The sequence below is a fragment of the Jaculus jaculus genome, chromosome 6 (genome assembly GCF_020740685.1).
Source record: "Jaculus jaculus isolate mJacJac1 chromosome 6, mJacJac1.mat.Y.cur, whole genome shotgun sequence".
In the NCBI taxonomy this organism is placed as follows: domain Eukaryota; kingdom Metazoa; phylum Chordata; class Mammalia; order Rodentia; family Dipodidae; genus Jaculus; species Jaculus jaculus.
In genome coordinates this window covers 28,079,699-28,105,655 of record NC_059107.1, presented here as the reverse complement: position 1 = coordinate 28,105,655, position 25,957 = coordinate 28,079,699, and the positions used below count along the sequence as shown (strand labels likewise).

At 48.7% G+C, this 25,957-nt stretch overlaps 1 protein-coding gene across 4 annotated transcripts in view; it reads left to right on the top strand.

Moving 5' to 3' along the window:
- The window catches only part of Sh3pxd2b (SH3 and PX domains 2B), a 107,168-nt gene that overhangs the window by 64,175 nt on the left and 17,036 nt on the right, over positions 1 to 25,957 (top strand). For 2 of the 4 annotated variants that reach the window (XM_045151542.1, XM_045151543.1), the window contains exons 6-10: positions 5,111 to 5,136; positions 14,478 to 14,612; positions 19,552 to 19,656; positions 21,624 to 21,707; positions 24,472 to 24,589. In XM_045151542.1, the coding sequence (XP_045007477.1) occupies positions 5,111 to 5,136; positions 14,478 to 14,612; positions 19,552 to 19,656; positions 21,624 to 21,707; positions 24,472 to 24,589 (468 nt within the window). The remainder of the gene's footprint in view (positions 1 to 5,110; positions 5,137 to 14,477; positions 14,613 to 19,551; positions 19,657 to 21,623; positions 21,708 to 24,471; positions 24,590 to 25,957) is intronic. The other 2 variants (XM_045151544.1, XM_045151545.1) reach the window with 1 other exon arrangement.

The window sequence follows — 25,957 nt, the reverse complement described above, 5'->3', positions numbered from 1 at the left end:
TGATGTAGCTAGTGCAGACGAGAACGCCGCAGGGCTGAAGTGAGACGTGTCTGTCACATACCTGAGGCGCTCAGCAGAGCCTGGCACTCGGGTATGCTGTGTTTACAGCTCTCCCCCCTTTTTTGCTTTTGTGTTTGTTTGTTTTTGAGGTAGGGTCTCCCTCTAGCCCAGGCTGACCTGAAATTCACTATGTAGTCTCAGGCTGGCCTCGAACTCACAGGAGCAATCCTCCTACCTCTGCCTCATGACTGCTGGGATTAAAGGCAAGTGACCCCCCCCCCCCCCCACACACACACAAGCCTGGCTCAGCTCTCCCTCTCAATGTGGGGCCCAAGACCCCTGGGTCCTACATGGCCGTGTCATTTATGAGACCTGCTTGGTGTGTCCCAAGTCTCTGGACAGCAGTGGACACCACACTAGAGGTGTTCTTCTTCCAGAGACCTCGCCGGGGCCTAGGGGTGGAACTGTCATTCTCCGCATCTCCCAATGGGTCTCTGTCACCCTGTGTCTCTGGGCAACCCCTCCCCCCCACAGGATCAGCTTCCTGAAAGGTGTTCCTTCCCCATAGCGCACACCTCCTATCAGACGGGACAGAAAGGGCCCTGCTCCTGCCTTGGCTCACTCTGAGCTCTGGTGGGCTCTGCTGTAGCTAGAAAAGGGGAGGAGGTAGGAAAGAAAGAAAGGGTGTCCAGGGCCCAAGGGGGTGGGCTGCAGGTACCATCAGGGAGCCTCGGCCGGACATGATGTTGGGGATAGTGAATGACAGCATTGGCCTCTCACAGGGGTTGGTTTCTCCTTCGGACCAGGAAGCTCATATCTAGATGGAAGCTGGGATCTCTTGCTATTTACTAGGTAGGGAGAGGATGTACAGGAGGGTTTTGCCGCCTCGAGTATGAGCAGTTACACGCACCCAGAAGAAGATGAGGTTCGGCTTGATCCCCGGTGTGTGCTGCTGCGTCAATCCCAGAGCCCCGCTGCCCTCGCCCCCTGCCGTGGCTGGAACAAGAGAGCCCTTGGCAGGGGTGTCCCCAGAGTAGGACTGTGGTCTGGGACCATTCCAAGAGGGGGAAGCTTTGCACTTGAACATCCTGGAGGAGCTCTTGAGCGGCAGAGCCTCGGCTAAGAGAAAGTATCACCGTGAACCCAGGGCAGCCCCACAAAGTGACTATGAAGATGGTATCTGGCTGGGGAACATCAGCATGGTCCCTCAGCCTGCTCCAGGGCCTGGCCCACGCAGTCTACATTCCTAGAGTCTGTTTAGCCCTTTGCTCTTACCTGAGGGTGCCTTAAAGCATTTTATTTTATGTTATTTAGAGAAAGAGAGGGTAGAGAGAGAATTGGCGCATCAGCCACTGCAGTCGAACTCCAGACGCTTGCGCCACCTAGTGGGCATGTGCGACCTTGCACTTGCCTCACCTTTGTGTGTCTGGCTAACGTGGGATCTGGACAATTAAACCTGGGTGGGTCCTTAGGCTTCGCAGGCAAGCACCCTTAACTGCTAAGCCATCTCTTCAGCCCTTAAAGCGGTTTTTTATTTTTATTTATTTATTAGAGACAGAAAGAGAGATTGAAAATGGGTGCACCAGGGCTTCTAGCCACTGTAAATGAACTCGACTCAGGTGCTACCACATGCATCTGGCTTACGTGGGAACTGGAGAATCAAACCTGGATCCTTAGGCTTCACAAGAATATGCCTTAACCATTAAGCCATCTCTCCAGCCTACCTTAAAGCACTTTTAAATGGTGGTGTGAAACCCCGGGCTTGAAAAACAGATGGTGAATGGATGTTTCTTTCTAGAAGACCCATGAATGGCCAATCAGCATATAGAAAGATACTCAGCATCATTAGCCACCAGGAGGCACAACTCTAGGCCACTGGAGGTTCCACTAGCATGCCACAGCTGAAAGGAAGATAGCGGTGTTTATAGGAAGGGGAAAGATTAGAACCCTCATGTGTGGCTAGAAGGAATATAAAATAGGACACCTGCTATGGAAATGACTGGTTTAACAAAAAGTTAAACCTAGAGCTGGGCATGGTGGTGCACACCTTTAATCCCAGCACTTGGGAGGCTGAGGTAACAGGATCACCATGAGTTCAAGGCCATCCTGGGACTACATAGTGAATTCCAGGTCAGCCTGGGCTAGAGTGAGACCCTACCTTGAAAAGCAAAAGTTAAACCTAAAGTTGCCATGTAATCCAGAAATTCCACTCGTATATGTGTGCCCACATATAGGAGAATGTATGTCCACATAAAAACTTCCATACAGGGCTGGAGAGATGGCTTAGCAGTTAAGGCGCATGCCTGCAAAGCCAAAGGACCCAGGTTCAATTCTCCAGGTCCCACGTAAGCCAGATGCACATGGTGGGGCACGTGTCTGGAGTTCGTTTGCAGTGGCTAGAGGCCCTGACATGTCCTCTCTCCCTCCCATTCTCTCTCTCTCTCTCTCTCTCTCTCTCTAATAAATAAATAAAAATAAATCTTTTTTTAAAAAAAGCTTCCATACAGATGCTGATAGCAGTATGACTCATACTAACCAAACATGGAAACTACCCAGCTATCCATTGGCTAGCAAATACACGCATGTGATGAAGCATACTCAAACAGTGGAACTGTGGCTCATAAAAAGGAATGAAGGAGGGCTGGAGAGATGGCTTACCGGTTAAGCGCTTGCCTGTGAAGCCTAAGGACCCCGGTTCGAGGCTCGGTTCCCCAGGTCCCACGTTAGCCAGATGCACAAGGGGGCGCACGCGTCTGGAGTTCGTTTGCAGAGGCTGGAAGCCCTGGCGCGCCCATTCTCTCTCTCTCCCTCTATCTGTCTTTCTCTCTGTGTCTGTCGCTCTCGCTCTCAAATAAAAAAAAAAAGGAATGAAGGAAGGAGTAGCTCGTGCTACACATGGAGGAATCCTGAAAGCACGCCCAAGGGAAGAGTGCAAACACAGAATGCCACCTGTTACATGACTCCATATGTACAACGTGTCCAGAGCAAAGTAGCATTAGAGACAGCAAGTAGACCAGTGGCTGCCAAGGACTATAGAAGAGGGCACTGTTCACAGGGATGGCAGTTCTCTTCGGAGTGATGCAGGCATTCTGGAAATAAAGTGATGGTGGTTGCAAGACCTTGTGAAGGAATAGACCAAAAGTAATAGGTTGTATGCTTTAAGGCATGTGTTTTATGGTATGATAATTTCACCTCAATTTTATTTATTTATTTGAGAAAGAAAGAATGAGTATGCCAGGGCCTTCTGCAAACCAATGTGCAAGATGCATGTGCCACCTTGTGCACCTGGCTTATGTGGGTCCTGGGGAATCAAACAGGGGTCCTTTGGCTTTTCAGGCAAGTGCCTTAACCACTAAGCCATCTCTCCAGCCTAGCACTGTAGGATTTTTTGTTTTGTTTTGTTTTTGGTTTTGGTTTTGGTTTTTTTTTGAGGTAGGGTCTCACTAGGCTGACCTGGAAATAACTCTGTAGTCTCAGGATGACCTTGAACTCACGGCAATCCTCTTACCTCTGCCTCCCAAGTGCTGGGATTAAAGGCGTGCGCCACCACGCCCGGCTCCCAGCACTGTAGTTTTTGAAAAATAGAACGGGATCAGATCCTGACTGCTTACTAGCTACGTGACCTTGAGCAAGTTATTTAACCTTTCTGTGCCTCATTACTTGCATCTACAAAAATGGGGATAAGGGGGCTGGAAAGATGGCTTAGCAGTTAAGTACTTGCCTGCGAAGACTGACCCAGATTCAACTCCCCAGAACCCACATAAGCCAGATGTACAAGGTGATGCATGTACACAACGTGGCACATGCGTCTGGAATTCAATGGCATTGGCTAGAGGCCCTGGCATGCTATTTCTCTCTCTCTCTCTCTCTCTCTCTCTCTCTCTCTCTCTCTCTCTCTCAAAAAAAAAAAGAAAAAGAAAAAATGGGGATAAGGGCTGGAGAAATGGCCTAGTGGTTAAAGCACTTGCCTGCAAAGCCTAAGGACCCAGGTTCGAGTCTCCAGTACCCACATAAAGCCAGATACACAAAGTGGTGCACCCATTTGGAGTTCCTTTGCAGCAGCTGAGGGCCCTGGCACACCCATTCCCACCCCACTGTCTCTCTCTCTCTGCTTGCAAGTAAATAAATAAAATATTTTTAAAAGTTGGGGATAAAATGGTACTCATTTCCTCAGGTTTTTATGAGCATTGCATGAACTAAAGTGTCTAACAGGGTACTGGCACAGAATAGGATCATTTAATAATTACTGAGTAATGTTACTGTTGCCATAGCAACAGCCACACCCAACCACTGGGAACATCATTACAAAGGTAATTTATTTTAAAGTACTGTAGAAGCCTGAGAGATGTAGCTCAGTGTAATGATGCCTGTCTAAAAATATGTGAGGCCCTAGGCTCCGTCCCCAGCACTGCTACATAAATAAAGTCAGTGTGCTTGGTAAATCCTGACTTTTAAGTTGTAACACAGTTGTATTTACAAATGTCAGGAGGCATTGGACTTAATCCCTATAAAGTCTAGCCACGGTCATATCCCCTATCCCATTTTTGGTTTATTTTTATTTATTTATTTGAGAGTGACACAGAGAGAGAGAGAGAGACAGACAGACAGAGAGAGAAAGAGGCAGATAGAAAATGGGCACGCCAGGGCTTCCAGCCACTGCAAACGAACTCCAGACGCATGCGCCCCCCCCCCTTGTGCATCTGGCTAACATGGGTCCTGCGGAATCAAGCCTCGAACCGGAGTCCTTAGCCTTCACAGGCAAGCGCTTAACCGCTAAGGCATCTCTTCAGTCCCCTATCCTGTTTATAAGGACCTGTGCTGTCCATACTTCTTAGGTTCAGTATGCCCCCATGCCATTTCCTGCCCAGCGCATTCTGCTTCCCGCTTCATGACTTAGGGGGAGTTCAAGGGTGGGACACGAACAAACCCAACAAGGTAGGCACCAGCCTCGGGCCAGCATGGGCCTGACTCCTTGGTCCCTGGGGTCCCTCATTCATTCACTGAGCATGTTAGAGGACAGAGATTCTTCATATCCTCATGAAATACTCATGTCACTTCATAACAAGGACTGACTCGTTGCTCTTTCTCACCCCCATTCTCTCCTATACAGGGAACATATCGGGAAAAAGAAATCAGGTAAGAATATTGTCTTCTCTTCATCCCTGCCGTGTGCTGGGTGCTGGATCCACACCAGGGACATAGCCATGCAGAGGGATAGATGGTGGGTGGGTTGGTGGGTAATTAATAGTTGATTGTGGGTGGAAGGATGGATACATGGCTGGGTAGGTGAAAGGGTAGATGAATGGAGAGATGGGTGGGTGGATGCCTAAATGGGTACATGGATGGAGAGATTGGCAGCTACATGGGTGAGTGACTAGGTGTAAGGATATATGCATAGGTGAATGTATGAATGGTAAATGGATACTTAGATGGGTAGACAGATGAACAGATGGATGGGTAGGTGGATGGATGGATGGATGGATGGATGGATGGATGGATGGATGGATGGATGGACAGACTGACTGACCTACCTAGGGATGGACCGATGCATGGATGAATAGTGTCTGTGGATAAATAGGTGGATGAGCTAATGCTTGATTGTTTGACTGATATACTACTGTTTCCTAAAGTAAGATCTAAGGTTCTTTAGTCCTATACTAAAAAAGAAATCACAAAGCTGGGCGTGGTGGCACATGCCTTTAATCCCAGCACTTGGGAGGCAGAGGTTGGAAGATCACCATGAATTCAAGGCCACCCTGAGACTACAGAGTGAATTCCAGGTCAGCCTGAGCTAGAGTGAGACCCTACCTAAAAAAAAGAAAGAAACAAACAACCAAACAAACAAACAAAAATTCACAAAGTAGATGAAATGTCATACTCTGAGAATGCCTTCATGGCATGAGAACACAGGCGTCTTTCTAACCAGGCTACAGAGGGTGAAATGTCTCTGTTCACTTTGTACAAAATAACGTGGGCACCCAGAACTCAGGGCCTTCTCGGGTGCTGGAGGGGCGAGAGGATCATGAGGGATGAGTGGAAGCTCTTGGGATCACAAAGGCACCTTGCAGGCCCAGGGGATGGTGGAGTGCCCAGGGGAAGGGGGTGGGGAAGGGCCGCAGATCTGTTTCACAGCCTCAGCGCCAGGCCAGCTTCTGCCCTTCCTTCAGTCGCCACTCTCCTGGGCAATGCTTAAGCCTGTCATGCAAGCCACGTTCACTTCCCATCTCCCTACAGGAAGCTCTCTTCCTAACAGTCTTTCTGTTTGCTGGGTAATGCCATTCTTCTAGTAGGGGTGGTCACGGAATAGAGAGGATGAGACTGGGGGTGTGCATAAATGAGGCACTATAGATGAACAACATACCACTTCTCTCCACCCCCGATCCTGGCCACGATTGTAAAAGACCCTGGCCCTGGCCAGCCCCGCAGCCAGTGTGGGCTTCAGAGATTCCAGACTTCTAACCTCTTCAATCTCCTAGAACTTCAGGAAGTTTGAAGGGAGATCCTAGATATAAACACAGATGGCTTCTCCATGTTCCTGTTTCCTTATATATGAAATGGGGATAATGATAACCTGGAACATGGCTTTTAGTGGTAAAGTGCTTGCTTAGCAGGCACAAGGCCCTGGGTTCCATCCCCAGCACCAAAAACCATGATAATAATCCTGGTTTATAGGATGCTGGGTTTATACTAATATATGTAAGCCACTTGGAATGGTACCTGATATATAATATCTGTTTGATGCTAATTTTTTTTGTTTGATGCTATGTTATTATTACTCCTATTATGTATGTCCTCTACCGGCACCCATAGCTGTTCTGCATTTGAGGGCAGTGGTCTCTTATTTCCTCATGGGAAGCAGGGTCTGGGCCAGCTTTCTAGGTGTTAAACTCATCCTTAAAGGAGGAAAGGGAGTCGAGCCTCGGGTCTTTGCTTAGCCAGTCTGTGTTCATCTCTCCTTTTGGCCTTAATGGACACTGGCCGGAACCATGGCATCCTGCTGAAGCTGCAAATAGTTCTCAGCCCTGGGATAATGACACGCTGCTTTTCTTAGCAAAGAGCAGACAGCAGCTGCCACCATGGGACTGGTCGCAGGGTTTCTGGCTTCAGGTGTCCAGAGACTCCCCTGGAAGGAGCGGGAGGGAAGGAAGGACTTGTGGAAACCAGAGTGTCCAGTTGGAACAGGCTTGATGAGGGGGCTTGTCTGGAAGAGAGAGCCACAGCCCTAATTTGTGGTAACTACCCTTTGACATCACTCACCTGCAATGAGGGGGCACAGTTTATTTACAGTTGAGCAGGAAAGAAAGTAGCATCTTTCCTCACTCAGACTAAGACATGTTTACCTGACCTTTGACACTGTCTTGATTTTAGAACCAGCTTTTTTTTTTTTTTTTGGTTTTTTCGAGGTAGGGTCTCACTCTGGTCCAGGCTGACCTGGAATTAACTCTGTAGTCTCAGGGTGGCCTTGAACTCATGGCAATCCTCCTACCTCTGCCTCCCGAGTGCTGGGATTAAAGGCGTGCGCCACCACGCCCGGGTATTATTTTTTCTTTTCTTTTTTCTTTTTTTTTGAGGTAGGGTCTCACTTTAGTCCAGGCTGACCTGGAATTCACTATGGAGTCTCAGAGTGGCCTCAAACTCACGGCGATCCTCCTACCTCTGCCTCCCGAGTGCTGGGATCAAAGGCATGTGCCACCACGCCTGGCTTAGAACCAATTTTCTTGATTGAATCTTTTTTAAAAGAATTTATTTTTATTTATTCGTGAGAGAAAGCATGGGCATACTATGGCTTCTTGCTGCTGCAAATGAACTCCAGACGCATGCACCACTTTGTGTTTTAGGCTTTACGTGAATGCTAGAGAATTGAATCCAGGCCAGCAGGCTTTGCAAGCAAGTGCCTTAACTGCTGAGCCAGCTCTCTGGCCCTCTTGATTGAATCTGGAAATGATTTAACAGTCTGTTTCTCCAATTTCTGTTCCGACCTCTGAGTGGAAGGGGCGTGTGTGTCCCCAGCACGGCCTCTCTCGTGCCTGGCTCCTGCAGCGCTTGCCTCATGCGGCCTCAGCTTCGGTTCATCTCGTTGGAAAAGCACCCTCTCACCACAACTGGACAGATCATCTTAAGAAGTGTCTTTCTCCTCGATTTCTCTACCCTTTACATACTGAATGGAGCATTTTCCTATTTACAGATTCTTTCAACCTGCCTGAAAGTTTAGTGGATTTCTGAAATGAAAAGTCCCACTTTGCCATCACCGTTTTAAAATTTCAGCACATACCAGGTGTGGTGGCTCATGCCTTTAATCCCAGCACTCGGGAGGCAAAGGAAGGAGGATGGCCGTGAGTTCGAGGCCACCCTGAGACTACAAAGTGAATTCCAGGTCAGCCTGGACTAGATCGAAACCCTACCTTGAAAGACAAAATATATATATATATATATCCAGCACATGTCCTCATGAAGAAAAAACACCCAACTAGAACGCTGCTGTGGCAGATGAGGCACTGGACCACTTCAGAATTTTTGTTTGTCTGTTTGTTTGCTTTTTCTTGTTGTTGTTTTTCAAGGTGGAGTCCCGCTCTGGCCCAGGCTGACCTGGAATTCACTATGTAGTCCCAGGGTGGCCTCGAACTCACAACGATCCTCTTTAAGTGTGGGGATTAAAGGTGTGCACCACCGCACCCAGCCAGAATATATTTAACACTTAATGATAACAAACTGCTCCTCCGCTGCCTCTCCTTTTCTTGTAAACTTCCTTCCATATGACATGACTTACGTAGGAGTCCGTTGATCTCAGGCTTAGCAACTCCTAGAGTTTGACTGCCTACCTCAACTTGGAAGTATTCTAATGATCATCTATTGTAAGCCTTCAGCGCAATATCACACTCCACCCATAGGGGGCTCTATATGCTATCTAACTGGCCTGAAGCCTAACTTGAGTCAGATTTTAAAAAAAAAAAATAGTTATAGTCCTGTCTAGGCAAGGCATGGTAGCATATGTCTTTAATCATAACACTGAGGAGGCAGAGATAAGTGGTTCACTGTGAGTTCGAGGCCATCCTGAGACTACATAGAGTACAGAGTGAATTCCAAGTCAGTCTCGACTAGAGTGAGACCCTATGTTGAACAAAAATAAATAATTAATTTTAAATGGTTTCATTGAGATGGGGAGATGGCTCAGAAGTTAAAGGCACTTGTTTGCAAAGCCTGCCAGCCTAGGTTTGATTCCTCAGTACCCATGTAAAACCAGATACACAGGAGTGTATGGTGTGTGTGTGTGTGTGTGTGTGTGTGTGTGTGTGTGTTCGTGCACACGCATTTATGAGTGCCAGGGCCTCGTGTTGCTGCAAATTTCAGACACATGCTGCATTATAAATCTGATTTTACATGGATACTGGATAATTGAACCTAGGACAGAGAGCTTTGTAAGCAAGTATCTTTAGCCACCAAGCTATCTCCCGAGCCCAGAAATCTGATGGTTTGGTTTGGTTTGTTTTGTTTTGTTTTGTTTTAGTTTTTTGAGGTAGGGTTTTACACTAGCCCAGGCTGACCTGGAACTCACTATGTAGTCTCAGGGTGGCCTCAAACTCAAGGTGATCCTCCTACCTCTGCCTCCCGAGTGCTGGGATTAAAGGCTTGCGCCACCACTCCGGGCTTAAATAAAAAGAGAGACTTGAGGAGAAGTAGCTTTTTGTGCCCTTTTGGAGCCAGTGGACTCCTCCAAAGAAGAGATGGGGTCTGGTAAGCTAGCAGAGGCACATGAGGCCTGGCCTTGTGGGCGCTGGCTGTCCCTGACTGGGAAGAGCCTTGCCTTTGAGGGAGGCGATCAACCTTTAGGATCTGTCTAATTACGATTTCAGAAACAGCATGGAGCATTAAGGCTGGCAGCAGGGAGCCAGTTTGCAGGCTAAGAATAGATGGTTCTCGTTAGAATGAGGGCTTTGGACTCTGGTTTGCTTTGTTAAACTGAAATCACACTATACTCCCGAGAGCCAGCATCCTGCGTTCCCCCATCCCCAGACAGCTATACAAGGCACAGACATTGTCCATGGGCACCAGGGACGGGGTAGCCAAAAGACAGGGCCAGGAAGGTAAAAAGAGATCTGAACCTGGGGACACTAGAAGCCATGGCAAGTGTTGAACAGGAAGTAGCAAAATCAGCATGGTGTGTATGAGCCAGCGCCCCGATGCAGTGGAGGGGGTGTGGACTGTAGCGAAGGGCAGAGCTCGCTTGCCGGGGTCTCCCTCCCCTCTCCTGGCCCCAAGGAAGCATCTTAGATCCAGATGCACAGATGTGGTTCAGGGAGGACCAGGGGAAGCCAGCTGATGGGGCTCCGGAGAGAAACCTGCCTATGAGGCATGTGTTCATGAGAGGTCCACACGCCTCTCCTGCTGGGCTGGGCTACAGTGCCGGCAGAGAGACCTTGCCTAGCAGGCACCGAGCCCTGGGTTCCATTCCCAACACAGGGGAGAAGAGGAGAAAGGAGGAGGCGATGGGGAAGAGGCCACATGACAGCCCCTGCCCTGTAAGGCCCAGTGTCTCTCCGTGAGCACTCAGCTGGGCATTGGCCACGGTCCCCGTGTGGCCATGAAGCTGCTGCCTTTCTCCTTTCCTTCTAGGTCTTTCTCTGTAGTTGAGGGTCAAGAAAGCATAGTTAGGGCTGGAGAGATGGCTTAGCGGTTAAGCACTTGCCTGTGAAGCCTAAGGACCCCGGTTCGAGGCTCGATTCCCCAGGACCCACGTTAGCCAGATGCACAAGGGGGCGCATGCATCTGGAGTTCGTTTGCAGTGGCTGGAAGCCCTGGCGCGCCCATTCTCTCCCTCTCTCTCTCTCTCTCTCTCTCTCTCTCTCTCTCTCTCTCCCTCTTTCACTCTCGATCTCTCTCATATAAATAAATAAATAAACAAAAAATTTAAAAAAAAAAAAGAAAGCATAGTTAGCAGTTACAGCACACACAGAGGCCTCCAAACAAAGGGGTTTGCGTTTCTGTTGTCTTGAAGCTGGAATGAAGTTAGCCCTGCAGCCTGACCTGTGGGGAAGTGGTGGCTGACAAAAGAGTTAGTGACCCTTGAGAGATGTAAAGGAAGAAAATCAGCTTGCCTGGATCCTGGAGTGGTCCCGGGGACCCCCTGAGAAAGAAAAGCTAGCCTACCTCAGATGCCCCTTTTTCTGCCATCCCTCCTAGCCACCCCGTACCTCACTGGGATCCTCGGAGCCAGATGACCAGACTGGCTTCATCAGTAACCAGCTTTGCGATCCAGGATGACTTACGGCCTCTGTTTACTTGTCTGTGACATGGTGGCAGTGCCCACATCAAGAGCAGTGGTTCTAAAAGCCAGGCATGGTGGCGCACGCCTTTAATCCCAGCACTCGGGAGGCAGAGGTAGGAGGATCGCCGTGAGTTCGAGGCCACCCTGAGACTCCATAGTGAATTCCAGGTCCGCCTGGGCTAGAGTGAGACCCTACCTCGAAAAACCAAAAAAAAAAAAAAAAAAAAAAAAGCAGTGGTTCTGGGAAGGTTCATGGACAGCATGCAGCCTGAGAGATGGCTGTCCAAGGCTGCCTAGCATCCAGCCTTCTCTGACACCTCCATCCCACATCTCTTCTTCCTTCCCTCTCCTCTCCTCATGCTGTCCCCACTCAGAGGCCTTCCCTCCTCCCCACACAGAAAAAATGTAAAAAAATGGCCCTGTCTTTTTCTTCATGAAAATATGACCAAACGCAGGATGCTGGCTCTTGGGAGTGTAGTGTGATTTCAGTTGGGAGGGTCAGTGGCCAGAACCTACTCACTGAGGCAGGAAGCAGTTCTCCCACCCAGCCACAATGTCTCTTCTGGTGTTGGACATCCAGACCTCAGACTACACAGGTCTACCACGGAGCTTTTGTGTTCCTGGATGCCCAAGCTGGGGGACTGTGGTGTACTGGTAAATACTTAACTGGCTCTTCTGCAAGTGAACCCTGACCTGTAGCCTCTGCCAGTTTCTTCATGAAAATATCTAGCATGACCGATTTCCAGCTCCCAACAGAGTTGAAATAGATACACCACATCAGCTGAGGACAGACTAGCCCTTATGACGTTCTCCTCCACTAGTTGAATGTGGACACAGAAGTATGAGATTTCCTGGATAACTCAATAATATGTGGAAGAAAAAAAAGGAAGCCGGGCGTGGTGGTGCATGCCTTTAATCCCAGCATTTGGGAGGCAGAGGTAGGAGGATCACCGTGATTTCAAGGCCACCCTGAGATAACATAGTAAATTCCAGGTCAGCCTGAGCTAAAGTGAAACCCTACCTCAAAAACAAAACAAAACAAAACAAAACAAAACAAAAAAAAGGAATATTTCAAATCAGGGTTTTTCCAAAATCCAGGGCCCTATCCAGCCTATTGCCTTATAGTCACTCAGCTCAGCCTTACTTTTTGGAGTCTGTTTCTTGCTTTTTTTGTTTTTAATTATTAAACCATTATATTTATTGAGGGAAGTACAGAGCCAAGGAAAGGCACCCACGTGGCTAGAGATCCCATGTGGAGGCCCTGGAAAAAACTGTGGAAAGAGAAAAGAAAGTTCAAGGAGCTCCTGCCATGTGGGGAGCTGGAGGGGATGAAGAACCCATATGGAAAGTAAGGGCGAGGAGCCCCCCCCCCTTGGCTCAACCTGGCTAGGCCTGGGCCAGAAAGTTCCCAAGTGGTCAGAGCTCTTGTTTCAATTTTTATTTATTTTTTACATGAATGTGTGTACATGCATATGTGGGGGTGGGGGACAGAGTCTCTTGGAAATGGATGCCAGTGTGGCTTTATGTGGGTGGCTTAAGAATTGAACCTGGGCCTGCCAGATTTGCAAGCAAGAGCCTTTCGCCACTGAGCCATCTCTGCAGCCCCATTCAGATGTCCCTTAGTTCTGTGATGGCTTTTCGTATACATGTCCATCTGGTTTAGTGAGTAGCAGGGCAGCCCACCTCCAGGGAGTGCTGTCCTCACCGAAGACCCTGAAACAGCCTTCCCTAGTCCCCTGCCATACCATGCCCTTCCAGTCACCACTGCCTGCGTCCAAAGTCGCCGTAGCCTCTTGCCTAACATCCTCACGCCCTCCATCTGGTCTGCTTTCTTCTTGCCAGCCTCTGTGCCATTCTCCACATGGCAGCCAGAGTCACTTTGAAAGGTGACTTTATCCTGCCCGGTGTGGTGACTGATGTCTTTAATCCCAGCACTTGGGAGGCAGGTCCTCCAGTAGGAGGATCACTGTGAGTTCGAGGCCACCCTGAGACTACATAGTGAATTCCAGATTAGCCTGGGCTAGAGACCCTACCTCCCAAAACAAAACAAAAAAGAAAGAAAGAAAGATGACTTTATCTTATCCTTAAAGATGACAAACCTTATCTTGCCCTCTTCTCTTATCACAATCTTTAATTGACTTCCTACTTCAAGATTGTAAGGGGAGCTGGGCATGGTGGCACACGCCTTTAATCCTGGCACTGGGAGCATGGCAGACGTAGAAGGATCACCATGAGTTCAAGGCCACCCTGAGACTACATAGTTAATTCCAGGTTAGCCTGGACTAGAGTGAGACCCTACCTCAAAAAAGGTTGTAAGGGGCTGGAGAGATGCTCAGTAGTTAAAGGTGCTTGCTGGCAAAGCCTGACAACCTGGGTTTGATTCCCCAGTACCCACGTAAAGCCAGATGATTTACAAAGTGGCACATTGTCTGGAGTTCATTTGCAGTGGCAAGAGGCCCTGGTGCATGCCCATATTCATATTCTCTCTCTCTCCTTGCAAATAACAAAAAAAGAATATGAAATCCAAACTTGATATCACAATTTGGGTACCAGCGTCCTTCACAAAGCTTCCAGCCCTTCTTCATCATGGAAAACTGCCAGCCCTGGTCCCTCCCCCCCTTCATTCCCAGGACACCTTCTCTCTTTAGGTCTCTGCTTTCAGTCACCCTTGGGAGGTCTTACTGATCACCCATTTGGTACAGCTTGGTCCTTTCATTCTCTGCCCTGGGGGATTTCCATTCCCTTATCATAAACTCATACTTATTAATAATGCACATATTTGCATATGTAGTTGTCTCCTCGGCTAGCTTAAGTTACTTCCATCCACTCTACTGTGGTACCCAGTGGTGTGTGGTGGCCTCACAGCTGACAGGCACATGCATTTGGAGAGTTGAATGATTAAGGTCTGGCTGGTGGATGGATGGAAGGCATCCCAACCATTCCAGGGAGCTTTCCCACGAGACTGCAAGCTTCTGAGCAAGTGCCACATCTTAAGGAACTTGGAACCCCCAGTGCTTGCACTGAAGGGGTTCTTGGTAAGCTCTGGTGGTGGACCAGGTAAGTGCGTGAAAGAATACAAAGATGGGGTCACCCTTGAGACAAACCTTATAACAACTTCTTGTTTTATGTAGAATGTCCTCCTGACCTACCTCTACCCTGGTTCCTGCTCCTCCCTGCATGGGTGACAGCTGATGATAGCACTTTCTGTCCACAGGGGGTGACCTGACCTCAGTAGACCCCATGGTCCTGGAGCAGTATGTGGTGGTGGCAGACTACCAGAAGCAAGAGAGCTCAGAGATCAGCCTCAGCGTGGGCCAGGTGGTGGACATCATCGAGAAGAATGAGTCAGGTAGGGGCCTGGGCCACCCTGCACCGAGCCCCACAAACCAGAGAAGCATTTGGAAACTCAGAAACATAAGTAGGACTGGAGAGATGGCATAGCAGTTGAGGTGCCTGCCTGCAGAGCCCAAGGACTCAGGTTTGATTCCCCAGTAGCCACGTACACCAGATGTTCAAGGGGGCGCATGCGTCTGCAATCTGTTTGCAGTAGCTAGAGGCTGTGGCGTGCCCATTCTTCTCTCTTCCTGTATCTGCCTCTCTCTCTTTGTCTCTCTCTCTCAAATAATTTTTATTTTATTTTTTCAGGGGGTGGGGGCGGTGTTCAAGGTAAGGTCTTGCTCTAGTTCAGGCTGACCTGGAATTCACAATGTAGTCTCAGGGTGGCCTCGAACTCACCACGATCCTCCTACCTCTGCCTCCCGAGTGCTGGGATTAAAGGTGTGCACCACCGTACCTGGCAATAATTTTTTTTGGGGGGGGGGCTGCAGAGATACCTTAGCGGTTAAGCGCTTACCTATGAAGGCTAAGGACCCCGGTTTGAGGCTCGATTCCCCAGGACCCACGTTAACCAGATGCACAAGGGGGCGCACGTGTCTGGAGTTCATTTGCAGTGGCTGGAGGCCCTGGCACGCCCATTCTCTCTCTCTCTCTCTCTGCCTCTTTGTCTCTCTGTCACTTTCAAATAAATAAATAAAAATAAACAAAAAAATAAAAAATAATAATTTTTTTTAAAGAAAGAAACAAATAAGTAGTCTAGTCCTGACCAGGCTTCCCAGATCCAGCTGAGGTGTCTTACAGCAGATAACCTCTGTGTCCTGTCAGGTCCGATGTTACAAATTCGTCCTGAAATTCCCATTCCATAAACATTCCTTCTGGTTTCCAACTATTTGGAGACACGAGTGTGTTCCACTGGGAATTTGTCCATTGATTGATTTCCTCTGAGTGCCCTTGTGAGTCTTCAACAAGAGAGGTGTGGAGGCTGGAAGATCCCAAATTCAAGGCCAGATTGGGCTATATAAAGAGACCCTGCCCAAAAAACAAAAAAATAAGTCAGGCATGGGGGTACATGCCTTTAATCCCCTGCACTTCGAGGTAGGAAGATTGATGTGAGTTCGAGGCCACCCTGAGACTACATAGTAAATTCCAGGTCAGCCTGGGCTAGAGTAAGACCCTACCTTGAAAAAACAAAAACAAAAACAAAAACAAAAAAGCAAGGTGGGGGGAGTAGGGACGGAGAGAGGAAGGAAAAAAAAAAACTGTTCAGGGAATATTGACACTTGCCTGTCTCCTCAGCCATCCCGTTTTCCCAGGGACCTCGGGCCATGTACACTGGCCAGTCAATGTCTGATATACATGTGAGGCCTGGATTCCACCTGAACCTACGTTGCACATCAGTCTAGGTTGCTTTGTGTCAAAAAATACAAAATACAGGGCTGGAGAAAATGGCTTAGCAGGTAAGGCGTTTGCCTGCAAAGCCAAAGGACCCCAGTTCAACTCCCCAGAACCCACATAAACCAGATATTCCTTCCTTAGTCACAAAAGAGCCATCATACCGAAGCAGGAAAGTGGGGAGCAGGAAGTGTGCAGTCCCTCTCCCTCACTGGGCTCCTTGTGGCTAAACCGTGATGTTTGCTAAATGTCTTGAGGGGCCAAGCTCTATGATAGCCCAACAGCTATTTAAGACCAAGTAACTGAGACAATGTTTCCAGCATCTTTCGCATCATGCTGACATTAGTCATGTTAGTCATGAGAAAAGCATTAGCCAACAAGACCCTAAATGCCCAACCTTAGGAGCCACCCCTGCTTCCAGGATTTTATGGTAAGATGATGTGTTTCTGAGATCCTGTGGGCCATGAGGCCAATAGTCATCAGACCCACATTAGCCAGCCAAGCTTCCTTAGTTAGGCAGTGTTTATTGTTGTTGCTTTTGAGGTAGAGTCTCACTCCAGCCCGGAGGACATCAGAAACTCGCTCTGTAGTCCCAGGCTGGCCTCGAACTCACGGTGATCCTCCTACCTCTGCCTCCAGAGTGCTGGGATTAAAGGCGTGCGCCACCACACCTGGCAACTATGCAGGCTTGAAATTGTTACCTCTGACGGTCTGGGACTGCTTGCTGCAGTGTCCTCCTGTCTCCTGCTTGACACTCAACATAGGTCACTTCTGTGAGTACAGAAGGTGTCAGCATTTTCCCCAGCAGCAAGCAAGAGTTCACTTCTGCCCTGGATGCCAGCCTGGTTGTCCTCTACCACAACTCTGTCCTGACGCCGTCCACCCTGGGGTAGCATCGGGTCCCACAGGTTGAGGGCCCAGTCGCAAAGGCCACACTCCTGCTGTCTCTGGACTAGGCAAAAAACTAGGGTGTCTCCCCCGTGCTGCTGACAACTGGCTGTAACTCACAGTTGCTGTTCCAGTAGTGTGCACCAGCAGCTCACGTGACAAGGGAAACATTCTTGCTGGGTTATTGTCAAGGGTGTTCCCAAGGGTGATAGTGAAGCTATGAAGGGCAAGTCATGTGGGAGGGGAGGGATGCAGAGATTCCAGGCCGTTCCTGGATGTCACACTCCAGGAACCTCCCTGTGTTCAGCTCTCTGGGAGCTCTCTGAACTCTTGGTGGGGAGGGGTTGTGTTTTGTTTTGCTTTGTTTTGTTTTGAAGTTTCATTGCACAAGCGCCATTGACAACTGTATTGAACTGTGACTGCATGAAAGGGTCTGATCTGATGCTAAGAGACAGTGGGGCACCCGGCTGGGCCCGTCTATCCAGATTCTTGGCCTCTATGCAGCATTCCTTCCTCGGGGGTATGGGACAGGACCCCTTCCAAAAGACGGGTCTTAAGACTTACTATAAAAGTCAGAGAATTGCAAAATTTTTATGGCCAGCAGCTCCAAGGCAGGAAAGATTGGAACCATTTCTTAGCTTCCATGGCCTGCCCTGATGAGAAAAAAGCAGATGGAAAGGAGGGCAGGAGAAGCTCAGAGAGAGACTTTGTGTCCCAAGTCCTGTTTCTGGGGCTCAAAGTGCCCCAACATTATTGTAGCCACTTAGAAAGTCAGGGCCCACAGGTTGAGAGCTCAGTCTGAAAGACCACACCCCTACTCTCCAGGCTAGGCAAAAAGCTCGGGTGACCCCCCCCCCCACCATGCTGTGGGCACCCAGCTATAACTCACGGTTGCTATGAGCTGTGGGAATACTGACCCTCAGGTGAAACCCAAAATAATGCACATCACCTTACATGAATCCCTGTGTCATCACTGAAGGAACAAAACTCCAAGAGACTCATTCCGCACCCAGACCTCTCAGCAACTTACCAAGCTGGAGTTCCAAATCCGTTCCTACTGCTCCTCGGGCCCTGTGGCTTGTAGTTCCCAAGGAAGAATATATGCTGGGGACACCAAGAAGGGAACACCAGCTCCCCGAATCACCAGAGGGATTTGGGGCTGTCCACAACATGGCCAAACAAACAGATCCCCAAGTAGTTAGCACACTGGTGATGGTTTGACTTCCACAATCCCTCCCTGTCCAGAGGAGACTGGTTCCAAGACCCCTGTGGAACTGAAAACCTGCAGATGCTCCAGCCCCTTACATAGGAAGGCAGGGTTGGCTGGGAAGATGGCTCAGCAATTGTTGCAGTCCGGTTCGCATTCCGGTAGAAATCACCCAACCAAGAGCAGCTTCTGGGAAAAAGAGGTTTATTTTGGCTTACAGGCTCGAGGGGAAGCTCCACGATGGCAGGAGAAAATGATGGCATGAGCAGAGGGTGGACATCACCCCCTGGCCAACATAAGATGGACCACAGCAACAGGAGGGTGTGCCAAACACTGGCATGGGGAAACTGGCTTTAATACCCATAAGCTGGCCCTCAACAATGCACTCCCTCCAGGAGGCATTAATTCCCAAATCTCCATCAACTGGGAACCTAGCATTCAGAACACCTAAGTTTATGGGGGACACCTGAATCAAACCACCACAGCAATGAAATGCACTTGCCTGCAAAGCCTGCTGGCCCCAGTTCAGCTCCCCAGCACTCATGTAAAGGGCACAAGTGTCCAGAGGCCCTGGCGTGTCCATTCATATATTCTCATTCTCAATCTCTCTCTCTCTCTCCCCCCTTGCAAACAAATAAAAGTACTTTTAAAATAAAAATTATGGCATGGTGGTACATGCCTTTAATCCCAGCATTCTCTGTCTCTCCCTTTTTCTCTCATAAATAAATAAATAAAGTAAAATATTTAAGAGCCAGGGAGATAGCTCAGTGATTAAAGGAACTTGCTTGCAAAGCTTACCAGCCTAGATTTGATTCCCCAGTATCTATGTAAAGCCAGATGTACAAAGTGGCACATGTGCCTGGAGTTCATTTGCAGTGGCAGGAAGCCCTGGTGTGCCCATATTCCTCTCTTTCTCTTTCTCCTTGTAAATAAATAAAGACACTTAAACATTTAAGGGATGGAGAGATGGTTCAGTGGTTAAGGCGCTTGCCTGCAAAGCCTAATGACCCTGATTCGATTCTTCAGAACCCCCATAAAGCCAGATGCACAAAGTGGCACGTGTATCTGGAATTTGTTGGCAGTGACCTTGCTGCATCCACACTCCTCCCCCCTTCCCCTCTCGCTCTACTTGCACATAAATTTTAAAATTTTTAAGAAAAATCGCAATTGTGCTAAACATGCCCAGACCTTTTTCTGTCAATATACCCTAAACAATACAGTCTAATAACTACTTATAGCATTGACATTGTATTGAGCATAATCAATCAAATGTGGATGATTTAAAGTCCACTGGACATGTGGGTGCATTGTAAGCAGGTAGCATACCATTTACTTGAAGGACTTGAGCCTGTGCCTGTCGGTGCTCACGGGCATCTCTGGCCCATCCCTCTGGATCCCGAAGGACAACTGTATTAACGCACGCACTCAGGCCCACTAACAGCACCCCATGCTCTCGATTCTGCAGGTTGGTGGTTCGTAAGCACAGCCGAAGAGCAAGGTTGGGTCCCTGCAACTTGTCTGGAGGGCCAGGATGGTGTGCAAGATGAGTTTTCCCTCCAGCCTGAGGAAGGTAGGAGATTGCTTCGGCCATGCTGGCCTCCGGATGGCTTGACCCCCTCCCCTCTGCTCCAGGGTAGTCGCCCCTGCTGACTCTGTCTCTGGCTGCCTGCCCTTTCTTAGGTCATACGGAAGCCACTGCATGTGAGCCTTGCCAAGGCTGGACCCTGATCCCTTCATGGGACCCCCCCCCCCAAACGCATGGCTATCACCGTCTCACTACTTTCCCTAGAATGATGTCGGTGGCCAACATAGAGGAACTGCTCCAGCTCCAGCCCATTTGTGAGACTTGACCCCATCTGTTTCAACATGACTGCTCTCTGTAGTTGCAAATGACTCTGACCCGGTCTACCCCATGTCTCACCCACATACACTTCAACTTCCTGGGGACACCCTACTGCAGATATCCTGCCTGTCAACCTGCCACACCAGCAATGCTGTGGCCCACAGCTCACTCTTTCTTTCTCTCCCTAGAAGCTTCCTAAAGCTGACGTCTGTATTTGCATACAAATGACCTGAGTTTGAATTTCACCTGAGTCACATACTGACTGTATGGTCTCGGGGCCGGAGACACAAAGTCTCAAAGCCTCAGCTTTTTGTGCTGAATAGAAATGCTGCCATCTATGTGGCAAGCCTTTTAGAAACCTCAGTGAGGTCCTCCCTGTGGTTGAGTGTTTTTGGATTTCCGTGCATTGATGGACTATTATGAGAAAGCACAGAGCCACTTTACATGCCTCTGCATCCGAAAAAGGTGTGAGGAGAAAGGAAGGATCCTTAGGCTCAAAATGTTCACACACACACATGCACACACTCACACATATAATGTGTGAGGGTTTGTATTTAGTTGCATTACATGGTATTGCAGTCTGGATTGCATTGCTGGTAGAAATTACCTGACCAAGAGCAGCTTGTGGGGAAAAGAGGTTTATTTAGGCTTACAGACTCGAGGGGAAGCTCCACGATGGCAGGGGAAAATGAAGGCATGAGCAGAGGGTGGACATCACCCCCTGGCCAACATAAGGTGGACCATAGCAACAGGAGAGTGTGTCAAAGACAGGCATGGGGAAACTGGTTATAACATAAGCCTGCCCCCAACAATACACCACCTCCATGAGACGTTAATTCCCAAATCTCCATGAGCTGGGAACCTAGCATTCAGAACGCTTACGCTTATGGGGGACGCCTGAATCAAACCACCACACATGGCGTCCCTCAGAATTGGTTTGTTCTGTTTCAAGGGCCCTACAGGAGCTGAGGGGTAGCACAAGACATCACCAAATGAGCACAGATTAAAGGGAAGTGGTGTACTACAGGGGACCTCAGCTCTCTTACCCACTTGTGAGGACCACTCCAGCATGCCTGCCAGAGGGAAGAACTATTTCCTTCATTGCGTTTTTTATTATATTTTATTTATTATTTATTTGAAAACAGAGAATAAGGAAGGGAAGGAGAAAGAGTATAGGTGTGCCAGGGCCTCTAGCCGCGACTGCAAACAAATTCCAGATGCACGTGCCGCCTTGTGCATCTGGCTTTACGTGAGTACTGGGGAATCAAACCCTAGGCCATCGGACTTGGCAAGCAAGCATTTTAATGACTAAGCAATTTCTCCAGCCCTCGTTCCTTCATTTCACGGAGGAAACATTAAGAAACTAAGAGGCTTGCCCAAGGTTACAGCTAGAACATGAGAGAGAGATAACATTTTCCTTGGGCTTTGAGCATTGTTTTTTTCTTTCTTCCCTCTGCCATAAGAGTATCACTTTGTAATATCCAGGAATAGCATTATGTTTACTAGGTATCTCTTCACTCCAGTTCAAGGTTGATACTCAGACAGCTGGCCCTTCTAAAACATCTGGGGCTGAAAACAGACTCAAACACAACCCTCCTAAGAATGGCGTTTGCTGCTCTCTTGGCTTACAGCCTCCGGGGATGCTCCCCTCTTACCTCTGTCTTCTCCCCTCCCTCCACATGCTGCCTGGCCAGTCTCCTGGAGGGACTGCTCCCTGTCCCAGCCTGCGGTCCGCCGCCGGACTCTGGGGGACTTGTATGCTGTCAGCTGGCGTCAAGGTGCCTTACCCCCAGAGGGTTCTCCCCATTCAGTGCTCGGAGCCGGGTCCCCGCATCTGCATGAGCCCCTGCCATGGGACTGTTCGTGCCTGTTGCATGTGAGAAACATGATCTTGTCTCGTGTGTACTGGCATGCGGATGGGGAGGGAAATTTGATGGCCTTGGGCCTGTAAGTTTCCCAGCTTAAACAGTGGTCCCTGGCGCTTCCATAATGACAAACCAGTGACTTGTGACTTTCATTGGGCTAGTTTGTGTTGTAAAGAAAACCCCATTATCAATTAGTTTAAGCAAAAAGAAAAAGATAAAAAGCCACTCTTGGCCCATACATATAATTCCAGAGCTTACAAGGACAGGATGACCATGAGTTCAAGGCCAGCTTGAGCTACATAATGGCATAGCAAGACTCTGTGTCAAGGGAAAGCAAAAAATAAAATAAAAAAATAAAAAAACGAGAGAATGAGGTAAAATGTTGACCCATAATCTCTGAAAAGCCTAGGCTAGGACTAGCTGCAAGTCTGGCTGGGCCCAGGCCTTGAATGTGTCCTCATGACATGGGACTCCCCTGTCACCTCTCTGCTCCATTCTCTACCTTTTCGGCACAATTCTCTCATGGTGACAGTCAGTTCCAGCACCTGTCGGGGACATCTCAAGGACTGTTTCCAGCTGGTCCTGTGGTGTGTATCATCCCCCAACCAATCACAATATTCAGGTTCTGCTGTTCTGTGACCAGGCCTGGATCATAAGCACCCACCCACCCACCGTGCAGGACATCATGAGTTTAGCTGTCCCCAAACAGTGTGGACAAGGTTAATGACATCACCAGCATAAAGGTGAGGAGCCCCAGTGCAGCCTGTGAAGGTTTTCACCCCAAGCTCATGCCTACTAGATCACTGAATACCCCTTCTTCACCCCAGAGAGGAGCTTTGGGAGTGTGAGGGAACCTAGAGCCCCAGATTTCCCTAAAGTCACATGAGGATCCAGACAGTGCCCCTGCCCACCTGGACTGCCCAGCCTGTGCGCATCCGAGGCAGAATTCCTCTTTGCTCCAATAGCGGCTTAGTGGCCCCACGCAGCTGCTTCAATGCAAGAGCGAACAGCTGGCTTCCCTGAGCGCGGCCTGTGCGCCGCAGTCAGCACAGCCCTCGTGGAGCAGGTCAGCAGACCAGAGTAGTAAATAAACAGATGTGGGCATGCTTGCCACCTCTGCAGCAGCTGGCTGGCCACAGTCACCTCTGGGGTATTTTCCCAGAGGGACAAACCATGAACCACAGGCACCAGGCCCCAGCTGGCTCGGTCACTCACCTAGGGGCTGACACGTAACCTAAGAAGATGACATAGCCTTCTCTCCCTGCCAGGCTCCCACGGGACACATGTTCATTTCTTTTTCTTTTCCGAGTCGGCAGCCAGAGCTGACAAACCTTGGAGGTGGGACCTCTTTCCTTGCTCTGCAGCGCCGATGTGTGACCGCAGGGACCTCAGGGGCCGCTGTGGTCAACGCGGCAGGAGGCGGCTCTCAGGGAGGAGTGCATGTGGCCATAAGGATGCTGCTTGGGCTTCCAGCGACAGTGGGATGGAAAGCATCAAACCTGGGTGGATACAGAGGCTGAAACACAGTTCATGAAAAAGGAACTCTAGTCACCATGTAGGGAAGTGGAATTGCCAACCATCACATCCTTGGAGGCAATTGTGATTTATTTCGGAACTCTTGGTCTCCATCAGGGAGAGTTAGCAAGAGCCTAAGAGAGATTAACCCTGTGAGCAAGGTGGCTCCTGGTAGGCCTTCCGAATGCTTTCTTTACTAAACAGAGGCTCATTGACAAGACACTTACCAAATAGCCTGGCCACATGCCTTGCTGGAGACAGAGGATTGAAAAAGACAAATTCCTGCCTTCATGGAGCTGGTATCCTACCAGAAAAAATAAATAAATAAATGAATGAGCTGAGTATGGTGGTACATGCCTTTAATCTCAAAACTAGGGAGTCAGAAGTAGGAGAATCAATATGAGTTTGAGGCCAGCCTGGGACTACAGGGTGAGTTCCAGGTCATCCTGGGCTAGAATGAGACCTTACCTCAAAAAAAAAAAAAAAAAAAAAGAATAATAAGAAGAAGCAGCTGGGCATGATGGCGCACACCTTTAATCCCAGCACTTGGGAGGCAGAGGTAGGATTGCCATGAGTTCGAGGCCACCCTGAGACTCCATAGTGAATTCCAGGTCAGCCTGGGCTAGAGTGAGACCCTACCTCGAAAACCAAAAAAAAAAGAAGAAGAAGAAAAAGAAGAAGAAGCCAGACATGGTGGCACACACCTTTAATCCCAACACTCAGGAGGCAGATCTAGGAGGATCGCCATGAGTTCAAGACCACCTGAGACTACATAGTGAATCCCAGATCAGTGAGACCCTACCTTGAAAAAAAAACAAAAAAAAAAGAAGAAATGAAAATAATAAATGAGTAAATTAAGTATCAAAAGGTAATTTCTGGACTAGTGAGAATTAATCTGAGCAAGAGAGGTAAGGATGTTATAAGGTCATGGACCATGACCCTGATTTGAGGGCAGTCAGGGTGATTGTGTGACAGACTTAGGGGTTCAGAGGTACTAAGACCAGCTCTTGATCCTGTGGCCTGTCGCTGTTTGTGCTAAGTGGCAGGGCTCTCAGTGAGGGCCTGAGGAGCTATAAGTCTCTGTGTGTGTCATTGTGGCCCTCAGCCAACATCCTGGACTCTTCATGTCCACGTCTCACCCCAGCCCTGTCCGTCCCTACAGAGGAGAAGTACACAGTCATCTACCCGTACACAGCTCGTGACCAGGATGAAATGAACCTGGAGAGAGGGGCCATGGTGGAGGTCATCCAGAAGAACCTGGAAGGCTGGTGGAAGATCAGGTACTCAATGCTTCCTCCTTCAGTAGACAGGTGGGTTCTGAGTCTTGTGGGCTCCGGCTTCACAGGGGCCCATGGATGGCCACAGACGGGTGTAGAGTCTTCCTGAGTGTGAAAGAACGTGTCTCCTCCATGCTCTTTGGCTTCCCTTGCTGCCTGTAAAGTCCTGACAAGCAAAACCTCCAAACCAAGCCCAGAACTGCAGAACACTGTTCTGTCAAACTGTCTACACCTCCAGGCGTTTCTTGTGATAAGTTAACTGGGGATTGCAGGTATTGTGGAGACAGCCACTCACTCCAACCCACTGACACCAGCATGGTATAGAACCCATAGGGTGAAGAAACCCTGCCAACAACTATGCCCATCTTAGGCTACCAAGTGACAATTTGACAGGAGTGAGATGGAATCTCAATGTCGTTTTAATCTGCATTTCCCTGATGTCTAGGGATATAGAATATTTTTTGTTTTGTTTATTTATTTATTAGAGACAGAGAGAGGGAGAGAGAGAATTGGCATGCCAGGGCCTCTAGCCACTACAAACGAACTCCAGATGCATGTGCCACATTGTGCATCTGTCTTATGTGGGACCTGGAAAATTGAACCTGGGTCCTTAGGCTTCATAAGCAAACATCTTAACTGCTGAGCCATCTCTTCAGCCCTAGAACATTTTTTTAGATGTTTATATGCCATCTGTATTTCTTCTTTTGAAAACTCTCTATTTAGTTCCATAGCCCATTTTTAAATTGGGCTGTTTGATTTCTTATTATTTAATTTTTTGAGTTCTTTGTATATCCTAGATAATAATTCTCTGTCAGATGTATACCTGACAAAGATTTCCTCCCATTCTTTTTTTTTCTCTTTTTTTTTTTTTTTAAATTTTATTTGAGAGTAACAGACACAGAGAGAAAGACAGATAGAGGGAGAGAGAGAGGGAGAGAGAGAGAATGGGCGCGCCAGGGCTTCCAGCCTCTGCAAACGAACTCCAGACGCGTGCGCCCCCTTGTGCATCTGGCTAACGTGGGACCTGGGGAGCCGAGCTTCGAACTGGGGTCCTTAGGCTTCACAGGCAAGCGCTTAACCGCTAAGCCATCTCTCCAGCCCTTCCTCCCATTCTTTAGGTTGCCTCTTTATTCTATTCTTAGCGTCTTTTGCCATTCAAATACTTTGTAAGTTCATGAGGTCCCCGCAGCTGATATGTGGTTTTATTTCCTGAGCAATTGGGGTTATATTCAGAAAGTCTTTGCCAAGACCAATGTGTTGAAGGGTTTCCCCTACTTTTTCCTCTGCAGAGTTTCAGGCGTGACATTAAGGTCTTTGATCCATTTGGACTTAATAAGTGCCACTCATCTCTCATAGTCCACAGGACTCCTG